At 34.4% G+C, this 16,331-nt stretch overlaps 2 protein-coding genes across 2 annotated transcripts; both read left to right on the plus strand.

Annotated features, from left to right (window-relative positions):
- Window positions 1-1,648: 1,648 nt before the first annotated feature.
- LOC149742476 (uncharacterized) lies at window positions 1,649-10,508 on the plus strand. The gene is made up of 11 exons (XM_089886023.1): window positions 1,649-2,373; window positions 2,740-2,922; window positions 4,802-4,966; window positions 5,267-5,392; window positions 5,757-5,926; window positions 6,170-6,339; window positions 7,384-7,556; window positions 7,836-7,976; window positions 8,087-8,305; window positions 8,513-9,229; window positions 9,468-10,508. The coding sequence occupies exons 1-11, from the start codon at window positions 2,002-2,004 to the stop codon at window positions 9,513-9,515; spliced, it is 2,484 nt and encodes an 827-aa protein (XP_089742149.1). The 5' UTR covers window positions 1,649-2,001; the 3' UTR covers window positions 9,516-10,508.
- Window positions 10,509-11,238: 730 nt separating this feature from the next.
- On the plus strand, window positions 11,239-15,044 carry LOC149742477 (spliceosome RNA helicase DDX39B). Its single transcript, XM_089886097.1, has 11 exons — window positions 11,239-11,385; window positions 11,538-11,755; window positions 12,060-12,187; window positions 12,242-12,334; window positions 12,415-12,598; window positions 12,862-12,980; window positions 13,640-13,771; window positions 13,960-14,094; window positions 14,205-14,324; window positions 14,578-14,725; window positions 14,833-15,044. The coding sequence occupies exons 2-11, from the start codon at window positions 11,554-11,556 to the stop codon at window positions 14,844-14,846; spliced, it is 1,275 nt and encodes a 424-aa protein (XP_089742223.1). The 5' UTR covers window positions 11,239-11,385; window positions 11,538-11,553; the 3' UTR covers window positions 14,847-15,044.
- The last annotated feature ends 1,287 nt before the right edge of the window (window positions 15,045-16,331 follow it).

Raw genomic sequence — 16,331 nt, forward strand, 5'->3', positions numbered from 1 at the left:
TTAAATTATACGTATTTTTTACATGGCAATAAACTAAAACAACCGGTTAATTCAGATATAGGTAAACCACAAGTTGCAGAATGCTGTTAATATAAAAAATATTCATTTTTTGTCCCGTCTACTCAACATTGCAGTTTTGTATGTTCATTGCCAAACTTTAAAAGGTTTTAATTCAATAATTTACACCGCAGGGGTAATTCAAGTGTAATCTACTAATATATTAACAAGGTAATATATAGAAAATACATTTGCATTCAGTCACAGGTACTTGGAGATAAGCTATGAAAAGAGGTTGTGCGAAAAATTGTGTAACGAAACCAAATTTGTAGCACATATGTCAACTTTTTTGATACCTACTGTACTTATTGTCAATTTTCTGTTATTACAAGTTTATATGCATGTATAGGATATGCAATATTTATCAATTGCGTTAAGGATTACCCATTATTTGTCCGGCGCCGTGGTGTAGTGGTTAGCGCGCCTGCCTGTAACCATTAGGTAATGGGTTCAAGGCTCGTCGCTGCTACCATTGTGGGCGTATGTGTCCTACTTGGGCAAGACACTTAACGACAACTGCTCCAACCCAGTGGTCACTAATGGGTTGTCCAAATTATCAGCCATACATAAAAAAATGAAAAAATCTAAAAAAAATAATCATCCACAAAGTAACATACATGGTAACTGGTAAGCTGGCACGAGGTGTTAAACCCGTGTAATAACGACTGTCGTTTTCCGGCCACGCGAGGATAAAGTAAGTTACATTCATTCATTCATTATCGTTCACAGCACCAGGATCTGTACCAATTCCTTGTGTCCTATTAATTATTCTTACAATAATATATATATTAGTATACTGAAGGTAATGTTAAAAGCTATTTTAGTAGGGCAAGAAATGAATGTTTTAACATTATTTTAAAATTTGTAATACTCCGTGGTATTTACGTAGTGTATTTCTAATAATAAAATCGCTTATCAATCAAAATTAACAAGGATTTAAACTGGCCCGTATTATCGTGTGTTTTTAAATTGGTAAAATTACACCTATAGTGGGATGGGGGAAGTTGGGACACCTTTTAACTCTATTTCTCTCTATTTTTCCGTCCCATGTTGTAGTAAACAAGGAACATTCAAAGAATTGTAAAACTATATGCTCAAAACTCCTATAGACCGTTGTTAATTATTTAAAACACGATCAGGATATTCGCATATTATGTGCCAAAGCTGTCCCATCTTTCCCCATTCTACTATATATTGTGCGAATCGCTAAATAAATATGTTTACACGCAGTCTTTATTTTTAACTTTCTGTACTGAAAGAAATAAAAAAAACCTATTACTCTGACTGTATTTGTTGCAGTCCGGCGCCGTGGCTCAGTGGTTTAGGCCCCTGCATCGGAACCAAAGTGTCCTTGATGCTCGACGGCGGTACTAACGCTGATCGGAGTATGTGTCCTTGTGCAAGACACTTAACGGAAATTGCTCCAACCCAGCGGTCACTAATGAGTTGTCCAAATTATAAGCAATATCAGAGCAAAAAATACACACAAAAAAGCTGAAACTGTGGTAACTCGTAATAAGCACACGGGATAAAAAACTGGTGCAAAAATACGTGCCCGACTGCGATGCGGTGTCGCAAAAGTTGATGTCAAGAATTGATGGCATGAGTCGCAGACTTGGTCCAAGATCTGCCACAAGACTTAATTTAGGACCTATACCACGAGATTTAGTTCATGACTCGAGGTGGATGGAGTTGGCTGGATCGTGTTTTGTATGGAAGTAGTTGGACTGTGTGTCACGAATAGAGTTGGGGACTGCATGTGTTGTCAATTGTCGATGGAGTCTGAGATGAAGCGGCACCGGTCGCATGAACAAATAGACTTCTCGGGTGTTGGGATAACGGGCCAAATGTGGTCTAAACCCAGGTTCTTGACCTTGACAGGGTCCTCACCCACAAAGAATAGACTGTATTTGTGCTTACTCATTTAACATTTGCTCTCTTGGTATGTTTTCAAACTCAAAGTTTAAAGTACCAAGAATGGTGGATTGGATATGTGTTTCGTGTACATACTATTCATTAGAAGTACCTTGGTTTAACAATTTTCGTGTAATATCAGTTTATAGAGTTTTGCTTTTTTTGGTACACTTAATTATTATGTGGAACGCGGCATGGGATTGGTATTATGGTTCAAACGATGAAGAAATATTTGCCGACTGTAAGTTCAATAAAGCATACGAAGGTTATGACGGAAAGAAAACTTCAAAGGGAAAACTGTTGATTCGTCATGGAACTCTTGCTAATGGAGACTCCGTCAATGTGTTCACTAAAGTGTGGAGAAAAAACAAAAGCCCTTGTCCCCTAGATCTTTGTGCCAAAGTAATTTTCTAGTAATAAAAAATTCTTGAGTTCTGTGGGTTTAAGTTTGCAGACCTAACTTTCATGATTGTATAAACAATGTTACTGTGTACGATTTACCAGAGAATGCACAGCCAAAATGACACAAATGCGTAAATATTTAATGCATAAAGCTGTGACACACATAACTCTGACTTTGAGGCTGTTTACAACAATTACAAATTCAGGAGTGCATATTTACAATCATATAATCTGTATGTTAAATTCTAATTTTCTGTCCTGAAGATTCGTGTGTGTCACTTCCACATAAAATGTCTGATACTGCTCCAAAGTTGTAGTTTTATTAAACACCCATAGTTTAAAACGGTTTTATTTAATTTTTTTCAGCATCTGAGAGTTTTAAGACACCCGAACATTCTTCGTTTTGTTGGATGTATTCCTGTGGAATCGGAGATTCATCTTATTACTGAGCTTGCTTCACCCATCTCCACCATTGATGATTTAGATGCTAATGAGATATGCAGTGGCTTGTATGATATTGCACTTGCTTTGCAGTTTATGCATGATAAGGTAAGATTAATGGAATATCACATTTAAAGTGACTTGATGCATATAAACACTTTTTAACAAAATTTCACATGCAGTCAGTGGCGCAACCAGCGCGTTCAAAAGGGGGCTGTCATATTTACGTCCAGTCAACGGTTATCTCTGACGCGATAAAACACCTCCTTTATTGGTTGTGCACACTAATATATATTCTATTTTACGCGGTAAACTAAAAACACTACATCACTAAAAAGATCTAAATTAGTATAAACAGATGAAACATTGGTGACACTTTTACGCATATTCATCGTGGATAATGTAACGATTATTTACGTCAGAATACCTTTGATAAACCATTACGATTGTTACATCACTAACGAGATTGTTGGTAAACAATCGTGTTTTATTCGCTTCCATTATGCGCATACGTAAAAGGGCAAATATCCAACCTGCATTCAAGCACCCGCAAGCTAAATATTCAAGGGGACAATCGCTATTATGACGCAATAATCAACGTGTGAATTGCTATTATGTTGCAATCAATTGCCAGGTCAAACAATTGTTATTATGATGCAATGAATCCACGTGTGAATCCCTATTTCGTAATAAATATGCTGCTTGACTGAGGAAAACATCGTAAATATACAGCAGTGCTATACTTCTGGTCCGTTCTGGAACATATTTAGGTTGTTTATTACCGCCTGTTACCTTGTTTAATTGGCAAATTACATTTATTTTACAAGCAACTTTGAGAAAGGCAATGCCACGTTTATGTTGCGAATTCCCGCCGAAAAAAACACGTATGCGTGCGGTTTCTAATTTCAATATTTAAAATTATTTGTTCACGAGCCTTCAGTAGTTTAGTATGCAGGTGGTACGAGAACGCTGCATGAACCATAAAGTGGTACGCGAGTAGATAAAGTTTGGGAACCACTGGTTTAAATACAGATAAACCGCAATTATGTGAATTTTAATTGGTGGAAATATGAGAGCGAGAAGTGACGCTATCAGTAAATTATAGCAAACAGAAATTGTAATATGATATTACAAAGTATCGTCCCGGCCGAGCTTGGACAGAAGCCAAAAAACATCGCTTGTTGGCACCGCACGAGAACCAGAGTTTCATTACGTCACTTTTCACGAGAATAAATTCACAACGATTGCTTCCTTTGTTAGGTGTAGAATGTATGCTACCGCATGCGTCTTTCTTTATATCCTACGCCGGCGCAGAGCGTAAAAATGTGACGCTCATACACGATGTTTCGATCCCGTGGTTGGTTGGGCAGTGGGCATATTCCTCCCGATTGTTATATTATGAAACGTCATAATTAATAGTTACGTTGCAATAGGACGAGTGAAGTAACTATTGAACGAAAATTTATTCCAATTTTAAGCGAAGGAATGTAATATTGAATGCAACGCGTGTGTGTGCGTCTTAGCACTTTCTGGCTGCGTGCGTGTCTGCGGAAAAGGGGGCTGTCATGACAGCAAAACAGCCCCCCTGGTTGCGCCCCTGCATGCAGTATAACAGTTTGCCAGAAATTAATTTGTATACAGCCACCTTTATAGGTTACTCTAGCCAAGCTCAAGTATAGTTCATTATTTAAAATGACTAAAAGTGCCTTTTAAAAATTAAAACATAAACAGAATGTTGTATGGCCTTTGCAACAATTGCAAGTCGCAACAGCATTTGCATAATATAGAGAATTAATAATTGTTGTGGTATAAATTACACATGTATTAATTTTGTTTGTGCTGTTCTTGTTGTTTGTAGGAACTTTTGAGTATATGCTGTCAGACAAGTGCTCACTCAGTACTTTAGCATGTTGGTGTTATAATATAGTAAACATTAGTCATCATAATTAAGAAGTCAAGTGTTAAACAAAACTTCATATTTCTACAGGCCAATGTATCTCATAACAACGTGAGATTTGAAAGTATATATGTCACTAAAGATGGTGTTTGGAAATTGGGTGATTTTGAACATGCTTGTCCTTTTGCTGAGGCAAATGAAGAACAAATGAAAGTTGCGTATAAATCAAATTCAATCATACCACCAGAGGAACAGGTATACAAGCTTCAAGTGGTACAGACATATTTTTGGTGAAATGTACTGTTGTTGGTTACAATTTTTTTCTGTATAAATATTAAACATAATAATATATTGAGGTAATCATGTTAATTGTTAAATTACCGAGATCGAGATGCAGGAGAATTGTTAATAGAAATGTTTCAGCCAATATGTTTGCTTTAGTTAAAAAAATTAAGTAGATGTGTAGAGTGTAGATAACGACTGTTTTGTTAAAGGTTTTCTGTACTTTGCTGTCAAAGGGTCAAAGTAATAAGTTTGACCATATGTTTGCAACAGGCCCAAGGAAACAAACTAAAGCTTCCTCACAAGAATGAACATGCTCATTGCAGAGATGTGTATGCATTCGGTATTCTACTTCAACATTATGCAGATCAACTCAGATTTGCCACTTTACTTACTAAAGTACGCAAGCAAGTATTGACTTAAACATTATTAAAGTTATGTTATGATAGTGACTGCATGTTGATAATTTGATGTTCAATAGCATTAATTGAGGTTTATTGAGGACTTTGTAATGATTCCAGATTATTAAATAATTAAAATTATGACACAATTGTGTCAAGTTGTAAACTTAGTAAGCATGCAGTACATGAGCACTTTATGCTCTATGTGTTCTTTAAAATCTTATCATACGAGTAACATAAGGATATAAAACAACAACATCGAAGTATCTAAATTTATTTATTTGTAGTACCACTTAATGTGCAAAATACTGGTAAAAAATAATGAACAAATATATGTTTAAAATATTGATTTTTATCACCAGGCAAAAGTATCGGAACACATCGAAGATATTATTCGTTCGGATTATGAGAATCGTCCAACCATGACTGAAGTTATCTCAATGCCGATACTACATTCAACTTATATTAATATTGTCAACTTTCTTCAGTCTGTGACATTAAAAAGTGCTCGGGAAAAAGAGGAATTCTTTCAGTAAGTTTACTTCCGGACTCATTTAGTTAAAATAAATGCTCATATGCTGTTTATGTTTTCAACCTTTTTTACTTACGCGCCGACTTTTACAGATACGGTAGACACTAGATATGATTTGAAATGTAACAAATTCATAAAATAAAACCAAGTGGCCTGCTCATTTATATTACTTGATTTTGTCATATTTTTGTAAAAAATCTATATTGATTGTTTTATGAAAAAACTTTTTTGTTCTTCACACAGAATGCTCTTACTGAAGTTAAAAGATAGTCATATATTTGCCGAGGTGGTAGCAAAGAGAATTATACCTCTACTTCTAACACCAGTTATATTGTCGGATCAATATGCAGTCAAACATGTCATACAACATATTCTTTGTCCTGTTGGAGAAACAGTTACAAAAAAACCTAAAGGTTTGACATTGAATTAACTTTTTTTAATCAAACTTGTTACACTGTTGATTGTAAGGATAATACATATGAGTTTATTGAATTATTTCTGTTTATGAAATATATATCTGTATTCAAACTCAGTGTACTTAGTCCTAGTGCATCATTTCATACTTGCTTTCAACCAACATCCATTTCTGTGTACATGCATCATAGGTGCGCATGTGTACAGAATATAGATAGACTAAACTCACCATATTTAGTTTAGTAAATGCAAATTGATATAATGATAATGGTATTAAAAATACTATACAGGCTAAATCAAACTACACTTTAATTTTTTCAATGTCACGATTAAGCACTATCTAGATTCTAGTAGTATAGGCACTGGCGTAAAGTTACGGGGTTGCCTAGCAACCCTTTGATTTTCTTCGGACTAATAATGCGTAAGTAATTAAGTTCGACCAAACGAAGACGCCATTATTTCTGCGAACAAACTTCTTTTACATTAAAATATGTTAATACCAATGCGTCATTCACTACACAAGTGCGTTCAACTGGTATTTAAACTCCTGTTTGCTAAATAATTCACGTGTGAATCACTATTATGACGTAAATGATCAACGTGTGAATTACTATTATGTCGTAATCAATTGCCAGGTTCAAACAACCGCTATTATGATGCAATGAATCCACGTGTGAATCCCTACTATTTCGTAATAAACATTCTGCTTGCCTGAGGAAAACATTGTATATAAATATCGGATTCGACCGTTTCTCATTACACGGACTTGCCGAACCTGCGTAATTTTAATTTGTCTCATCCCTAAGTAATTCTGAATACATTTTCGTTTGTATGAGCGTTTACAAAGCACATATTTAAAGGGTTGCAAACCGAAAACAAAGAGTTGCAAACCGTAGGCGCGAAGACTTTGTTTTTTTCTGGTTTTTGCAACCCTAACGTTTAGTAAAACTTTACGCCTATGAGTATAGGCTTTACATATTACATCTTGTTATAAACTCATAAATAACAACATATAGCAGACCTTACTAATAATTTAAATTCAGATGGGCAGGGTGGAGTCTTACCTGAAAGTACCTTCGCTCGTCACGTTATTCCTAAGATTGTTGAATTATTCCAATCTCGTCTCATCCATGTTCGAATGATTCTGGTGGAGAATTTCTCTAAATATGTTCATCTTTTTGAAAAATCTGTTTTAAACAATGTAGTGTTACCTGAAGTGAGTAGTTTTCTTTTTGCTATGTTACTGGATTATTATTGTTAAATTGATAAATGTAACTTGGCTAATTATGTCGTGATTTTAACTATTACTGTAGCACCGGCTTTTGTATAAAACTGTGAGTCTTATTTTATATTCTGCCATTATTTTGCTGGTAAAATCCTTTTTTTTTTCTTGAAAAATTTTAGTTATTTAGAATATTTTTTATGTCTTTTTTTAACATTTTTTTTAAATTTTGTCCTGCTAAAGTATTCTATATAAACAAGGTATAATTTACAGATACTGTTGGGTTTAAGTGACAGCAACAACCAGCTTGTACAAGGAAGTCTCCGAGCACTTGCTGATGCCGTGCCTGTGGTTGGTGGAGATGTCATTGTTGGTGAAGAAAGAGAAAAAATATTCAGTCACGGCGTTCCTAAAGTGTGTTTTAAATTCGATTAGCTTGTTTATTTTTAAAATTATTTTGTTTTAGTTTTAACACTTAGTTTGCTTGTTTAACAGTTAAAATTGAATTGCATTAAATTTCTCAGTTTGATGGCCGAGCTTTGAACGAGAGTCAATCTTTGGCGTTTGAAGTGAAACTTCCACCAAGGAAGAAATTGGTTCGAAAACAAGAGGAAAAGAAAAAAGAAAGAAAACTTACTCTTCTGGAGCTTGCAAAAATGAGGTCGGAGAAGCATTCAACATCTGAAGAAGAAGTTCAAAGGAAACAGAGAGAGATGGCTTCTTCCATTGAAAATCATTCAAAGGTTGACAATTTGTATTATTTCATCAAGTTGGTCAAAGGTTTAGTTCATAGATATAGATCAGAGCTTTAGTTATTTAAAAATTAGTTGGCAATCACATTTATAACAACTAGTTAGCAGACACTTTGTTGTTCACTTATGCTTAAGTAACACCTACAACATTGTATACTTAGCATTTTAGAGTTTATTACCAAACCATTTGTTTTTCAGGTATCCTTGGACAGAGTTCCACATACAACACTTCCCACTAAAGACATTACTGCAGCAGTTGAGAGGAAACAGACGCTTATTGTGAAAGAGAATCAACAAGTTGTGAGGGAACCTGAAGTTGAGAAATGGGCAAGTTCTGATGATGAAGCTCACGATGAGTGGCCTGATCTTGAAACCCCAGATAAAATAGAACCTCCTGAGTTGCCAAAGGAAAAGTCACCATGGCCTAATGAAGATGAAAATAATGAACTTCTTCCAAAAGCAGAAGTTTCAGCAACATCCTCAACACAAAATGATCAAGAACAGGCTGTTTTAAGTCCCAAGAAAACTCTTTCACAAACAGTTAAAAAAACAAACAACAAGTTGCAGCTGAAAAAGAAATCAACTGAGTCAAAGTCAAAACAAAAGCAGTCGGCAACTGTAAACAATTCAATTCCAAAGAAAGCATTAAACACAAGGAGCAATCATACAACTCCAACACGCCTCGGTGAAGAGTTTGAAATCACGGTGAAAAAAACCATCAAACCTCCACTTAATGAAATGCATTTTTTTGCTGAGATGGAGCCAGAAATAACAAGTTTATCTCCGCTGAGTGCAGCCCTTGGTGGCAATGCTTTCCAGAAACGAACAGATGTCGGCGAAAATTCTGAGATTCGATCTGTAGATAGTGGCCGTGGAAGTCTTATAACGGCATTTAATGCTGTCGATGATACGAATGTAAGTTTGATGAATAGTTATTTATGTAGGTGTTTAGGTCGTAGCTGTAATGATACCAAATGTGAAATATTAAAACTAAATTTGTAAATGTTTTTTTAATAAAAATAATTTCAAATACCCGAGATAAAATTTTAAAACTATTTATAAACACGTATTACAATAATGTTATTTAGATAAAAATACAAATAATTAACAATATATTTGAATTAAGTAATGTTTATATAATTGACCTTTCCAGGTTGAGGACGGTTGGGGTTGGGATCATGACTCTGTTGCTTGGGAATAACAAATCTTTGTATGAGAGTTACATCTATGATATTTTAGAGGAAAGTACGAACATTATAAGCTGAATCTCTTGGGCAGTGTTTTCATGATCTGTATGTCAACCAAGTGCCAACCAAATTTCCTATGCATTCACACATTAGGGATAAAATTTCTTATCATGTTGCCTTATTGAGTTTAATAGAAATTGGTAAAGATTTTCATCAGTGTTTCTACACATGACATTTTATTTGTGACAAAAAGAAATTAATCAAATAAGTGGGTTTCAATCATTTTTGCGCTAAGTTCCAACATTGATCATGGAAACCTATTATAAACTTGCTATAACTAAAGGAAATTATTGCAATTATGTTAACAGCAACAATTTCAAGTTTACCAAGTAATGTAAATCTCTCTTACCAATCTCTACCTTTTAAAACATTCAAAAAATGGTCTGTAAGCCATTGGTACAGATAACCTTACCTGAGTAGAGATATTTAAAGTATCCTGTTATATTATATTTATCTTTTATCAAAAAACTTGTTACAAAAACAACAAGTTTTTGTGTGTGTACATTAAGTGCTGTTTAAAAATTGCTTTAAAATATTTAACACCTTTACAACAAGTACTTTCAATATGCTAATTATCGTCTTGTGCAATGAGTTTATGTTACTGTGAAATATTAGTAATGGTATACCCATACTTAAAATTAAATATATAAAATAATAATTCTAGTATTGTTTAATGTTTATATGTGGTTTAATATGCTGTTTTATTACATATGAATTGTTCATTTACAATTTTAGATAGAACATGCCTTAGTTATGTAATCAGTGAATTTATTTTACAGCTATTATATTTGCTAAATGTGAAATGTTCCAGGTAAAAGTAAAACTGTATTTCCTTTTTTTAACTCTACAAGAAAGTTGTAATAAATGGAAAACTGTTGAAAAGCTGTATATTTATAACTGAATAATAAACGAATTGACTTGTCAGTAAATAAAAGTTGACATATGAAGTGAAATTGTTTGGGGAAGAAGTAAACTAACACTTAATCACGAATATTGCATTAATGACAGGTAAACATTATTTAAAAACAAGGAAAAGGAACTACAGTCAACCTCGCTTAATCGGACCAGTTTGGCTTGGTCCCGATGTGGTCCAGTTAAGCGGGGTTGACTGTATTATCTTTACATTGATATGTAAGAAAGTGACTGCATGTCGTATGTGATTATGACGTGCTTGGACCATAGATAATTAACATAATGCTTGGACGTTGGTCGGTATTTTCCGATGTTTATAAAAACCGGTTTGGCAGTATTTGTATTCTTTTGCTATTTTAGAGTTAACGACTGTAGTTGAACCGCGCTTTGTGATAACCAAATCCATATAAACATTTTCTACAGTCTGGTTAGTTTAGTTTTAACCAACGTCGTAACTCTTATTAATGTCTCTCATTCATATCATGGTTTAATAAAGAAGTTGTTTTATTAAACTATGTTTATATGTAATGTATGAAATTCCCGCCATGTGTAACGTGTTTTATCTCAACGCTCTGACCATAGCTCTGACTGTGTCAACATTTTAATTGTCCCCGTTCTTGTTAGGATGTAGTACAAAATGTTTCTGTTTAGGCAGAGAGATTCAAACTTTGAACGAATTACCCGTGTTTATGGGTTATTAATTTGGTGTTTTACAAAAAATGCAACTATTTTGGGATAATTAAAAATTCCGCTTTTTTAAATTTCCCCACCGTATATTATTTCCATGGGTATCACGTGACCGCGAACCCGGATGTGAAATTACGTCATATCCTTTGACGCGTGTGTGGAAAGCCGCCATTTCTAACGGTTTGAATCTGTGGGTGGACGTCGTTTTTTATCTAGCTGAATCCGGTACGTATTCTTTATTTTTAAGTTTTTTTTAACTCCTGTTAATACTGTTATGTTTAATATATTTTGTAGATTATATTATATATTATTTAGGTAAAATCTAAGATTTTACCGCTTGACAAACCTTCTATTTCGCTAACCTTTAAATTACGTAGAAAATATACTACAAACATGACTGAAGCAGAAGAATTACTTGACTACGACGAAGAAGAACATGAAACTACTCAAGAAATCTCAACAGATAAAAAAGATGCAAAAAAAGATGTCAAGGGAACATACGTCTCAATACATAGCTCTGGTTTTAGAGATTTTCTTTTGAAACCAGAGTTATTAAGAGCTATTGTTGACTGCGGTTTTGAGCATCCTTCAGAAGGTGTGTGAAACTTAATTTTTTTTTCAAATGTGCTGATATATCCTCGATTAATATTATTCATTAATAGATTTTTGTGTGTATTTTATTTAAGTTTTATATTATTAATACTAACAACCTATGCTTGTATTTTTTCTGATCCACAAAATTGTGTGATTTCTTAGAAAATTCAATGTTTTTCTTTACAACCTGCTATAATGTTTATTTGATTAGAAAAATTACTTTCTCGAATAAAAGGGAAAATTTCAACACAAGACTGCAGTTGATTGATTTTTGCTTAAACATTTTTAAAATTTGATATTAACAGTTCAAAATGAATGCATTCCGCAAGCTGTACTTGGTATGGATGTGCTCTGTCAAGCTAAATCTGGTATGGGGAAAACTGCAGTGTTTGTGCTCGCCACATTACAACAACTTGAACCTGTGGATGGCCAGGTTTGTTAACTTGCATAGTTTTTTAATTAAAATGTTCTAACATTTTATTTACAGGTTTCTGTGTTGGTAATGTGCCATACTCGAGAACTGGCCTTCCAAATCAGTAAAGAATACGAACGTTTCTCCAAGTACATGCCCACCATTAAGGTAATTTTAATACTTTTTGTACTGGGTGGAGTGGGGTTAATTTGTTTGGATGGATTTGTAAAGTTTACCTTCTATAACAGGTGGCTGTGTTTTTCGGTGGCTTGCCAATCACTAAAGATCAAACAACGTTGAAGAACAACTGCCCTCATATTGTTGTTGGTACACCTGGTCGTCTCTTAGCACTCATTCGCTCAAAATCACTCACCTTAAAAAATGTCAAACATTTTATTCTTGACGAGTGTGATAAAATGTTGGAACAATTAGGTAATGTAGTTCAAACTATCAAAATTGGTTATTCAAATGTTATATAAATAATAACCGAGACTAGAGTCACATGATATAGCGTATGATTGGATACAATGCTTATTGTGTGCTTATTGTCTCGAAAATCATTGAAATGCTATCCACCGCATAATAAAGCTTGTGTGTCTATGTGGTCACTATACTTTTCAACAATTAAATTAGTAAAAACTAATTGGTTCCCTAGTTAAATTTAATTGCAATTAACATTTTTTTCCTATTCACAGATATGCGACGTGATGTTCAAGATATCTTCCGTCTTACTCCCCATGAGAAGCAAGTGATGATGTTTAGTGCCACGCTCAGCAAAGATATCCGACCAGTGTGCAAGAAGTTCATGCAAGATGTAATTAGAAAGTCTGCACCTGCAGCAGCTTAGTTCTTTCAACATAGAGTCAACACATATCATTGATATGTCTCGGCAATCAATTCTTGACCATGATCTTGTCCCGGGGGGTCATTCGGATGAAAGTCCAGGGGGGTCATTGGGTTATAATTTCTGATGTCCAAAATGAAAGTTTTCTTGATGCATCTATTCTCAATCATACCACATTCACAAATATTATACAATTTCCCTAAAAATACACCAAGTCACACCCAAACAAACCTTTTCCTTCTACCTAACCCTACCAACACCTTACGCACCTACCCCTTACTCCACACACACCCAACATATTGCTCCCCCGTCTCAATTGGTGAAATTGGCGATGGACTTCAGCTTCGTGGATACGTTGGAGGGAGAATGAAAATGGATGATTGAAAATTGAAGCGAATGTTCTTTGCTGCCAACTTGCCAGCGGAACTTCCCAGTTGTCATTACTAATTAATGTAGCTATAAAAACTAACATACAGTAAAACTTATAATTTTTAACTTCATTTCTAGTCCTACATTTGTTTAATGACTTTGGTTTTGCATCATGGGCAAGGAAATAACAATTAAACAGATGTTTGAGCAAAATTTAACTTAAAGTATTTAACACATTAAATTAAATGATTTTGTTGTAGCCAATGGAAGTTTATGTTGATGATGAAGCAAAGCTCACCTTGCATGGTCTTCAACAACATTATGTCAAGTTGAAAGACAATGAAAAGAATAGAAAGTTGTTTGACCTCCTTGATGCATTGGAGTTTAATCAGGTATGTGTTAAAACTGTTTATACTTATAGATAAACTTGCTGTTTATTGGCGGCATGGTATATTGTAAAGCAAGTTTATTCCATTGTAAAGTGTATTGTCTGTTGTAAGGTAAGGGTCCAAAAATGGTTGCCAGTTTATATGACAATTTTTTTTTATCAAAGTTTGCAATATTTGTAACTGTTGTAAAGGTGGTGATATTTGTGAAGTCAGTGCAGAGGTGCATGGCTTTGGCTCAATTATTAAAAGAACAAAACTTTCCTGCGATTGATATACATCGTGCAATGAACCAAGAAGAAAGACTCAGTAGATACCAACTGTTTAAGGTAAAATTTGCTTAATGTAAAATATCTTATATTGGAACTTCATTAATGTATACCTGATAATATTCGAATTCATAGCAAGCAAAATAAATTAAATATAAATTTGTTTTCAGAACTTTGAACGACGTATTCTTGTTGCTACAAACCTATTTGGGCGAGGTATGGATATTGAAAGAGTGAACATCGTTTTCAACTATGACATGCCAGAGGATTCTGATACTTACCTGCACAGAGTAAGTGGTATTGAAAGTCACCGCTTTCTGCTGCTTGCCGATGATTAAAACTCTTGCTGTTCACATTCTTAATATTTATGTGGATACCCCATTCAACTTTTATGAGGCTGCAACAAGTTACACAAAATGTTTACCTGGGCTGCTTTCGGTTAAATTCAGTGCATTTAATTTCAGAAGCCCGGATATGTAGTGTAAACCTAGTCATCTATACATATTCTTGATTGTTTATGTTATAATTAACAAACATGCATAGGTTGCAAGAGCTGGTAGATTTGGTACAAAAGGTCTCGCCATTACTTTTGTCTCCGATGAAACGGATGCGAAAACATTAAACGATGTTCAGGATCGTTTTGAGGTCAATGTCACCGAACTTCCCGATGAAATCGATATTTCCGCCTACAGTAAGTTATATTGGTGTAACATTTGGAGTAGGTTTTGGACAAATTCAGCCTTGTTTGAATTCACAGAACTAGTTGCCCTGAAGTAACAAAGTTTGTTTTATTTTCAGTTGAGGGGAGATAAACATTTCATTCTTTACACTTTTGTTATCCAATGCTGGCTTTGTCACCGAAGAACAACAAATGAAACTTTGTTTTTATGTAAATTTCTAAACTGTTGTTTTAGATCTGTAGTCGGTATCGGGAAATTTGTAGTCAGCTGTATTTTTACAGTCGTTCTCATTCATATGATAATTTTGAAAATAAAACTATGTATCATTTATTCTGTTTTTTCTTTAATTGGTTATGCAAAGGCAACAGAACTCCTGGGCGGTTTGTTAACGAAAATGGTCTCCGCATTTTAATAAAACCGTTGATACACTATTCCACTTTTGGGAATGAATTATAATCTTTGTATTTTTAGCTGAACATTCGGCCAAATAATGTCGAATTATTTTCCATGTACCAATAATTTGACATGGTTTCGAGAACGCAGCACGTCACTTATAAATACCACTGTAATAAAACTTATTGAAACGGTATGTCGTGCATGTTGTAGATTGTAGAACATAATCATCAAATGTCTGAATGCTGCTTTCGTAGGAAAACTTTAGGCTACTTTGGGTAGGAATATGATAATTTAAAACAAAATTGTTCTCTCTTGCCTATTTGATCAAAAGAGTAATTCAATGCACCATGGAAAAATGAAGCTGTCAGCTGCAGCAATCGTGCACTGCAAGGTGTTAGAGTAGACACATGGAACGAAAGATCGGCGTTCAAATCAAGCATCTTCTTCTGATGTAATTGTTTATCACGTTGCAATATATTCACTCCAAGATAACTTCGAATAATCAGTACAAGATGCCTATAAGCTTATAGTTCTATAAGAACATATGTTAACCATGTTCAAATATTTCTTTCAAGACAACTTCCCGCCACGGTTTGCCACTAATTAGCTCTTGCAAGAAATTACTGTTTTCCACAGAAGGCTGCCGATAACTGGCTCTTCGATATTCCTGGTGAAAAGTTGGCCTTTCGATGATAGCGTTCCACGTGCGGGTGTACCGGATTTCATCCCTTTTTGGATGAAATGTTCTTCGAAAATGTAAATGTACGTTTCAAAAAAAGAAGTTTTTAAACAGACGAAAATTATAGCATCTCTTTCATATGAATTACGTCTTAAAAAAATTGCAAAAAAAAATGTTTAGAGTAAAACATGATGTATCTAGCTATTTTAGATAAAAACGAGTGTTACGCCAAAGACGGAACTTATAATTATTTGTTTACTATATAGGCTACAGTGCATTCTGCCCAGATGAGATCGAATATGTTTAGGCCGGAATAGCCCTGGTCAATATGTTTTGTTTAGGAGAAGATTTTGGTTGGGAAAATTCCATTCATGATTTTACTATATATATATATATATATCGAGTTTTATATTTTTAATAACGTCTCTGCACACGAGTAGGCTTACCAACATCAAACCTATAATTCGGTCTTGTAATATATAGTAGAGTGGGGTTAACGGGACACTTAAGCACATGAATTAATGCAACTTGCTTGTTCTTGC

Source organism: Ciona robusta, chromosome 1 (assembly GCF_009617815.1).
Source record: "Ciona robusta chromosome 1, ASM961781v2".
NCBI classification, from domain to species: Eukaryota; Metazoa; Chordata; class Ascidiacea; order Phlebobranchia; family Cionidae; genus Ciona; species Ciona robusta.

What these genes read in the sequence shown, in the direction of transcription:
- LOC149742477 (XM_089886097.1), top strand. Translation starts at nt 11,554, where the DNA reads ATGACTGAAGCAGAAGAATTACTTGACTACGACGAAGAAGAACATGAA. An exon ending in GTAGATACCAACTGTTTAAG is followed by an intron (nt 14,095 to 14,204) that starts GTAAAATTTGCT and finishes ATTTGTTTTCAG; the next exon opens with AACTTTGAACGACGTATTCT. An exon ending in CTGATACTTACCTGCACAGA is followed by an intron (nt 14,325 to 14,577) that starts GTAAGTGGTATT and finishes AAACATGCATAG; the next exon opens with GTTGCAAGAGCTGGTAGATT.
- LOC149742476 (XM_089886023.1), top strand. Translation starts at nt 2,002, where the DNA reads ATGTTTTCAAACTCAAAGTTTAAAGTACCAAGAATGGTGGATTGGATA. An exon ending in TGCAGTTTATGCATGATAAG is followed by an intron (nt 2,923 to 4,801) that starts GTAAGATTAATG and finishes ATATTTCTACAG; the next exon opens with GCCAATGTATCTCATAACAA. An exon ending in ACAATGTAGTGTTACCTGAA is followed by an intron (nt 7,557 to 7,835) that starts GTGAGTAGTTTT and finishes TATAATTTACAG; the next exon opens with ATACTGTTGGGTTTAAGTGA.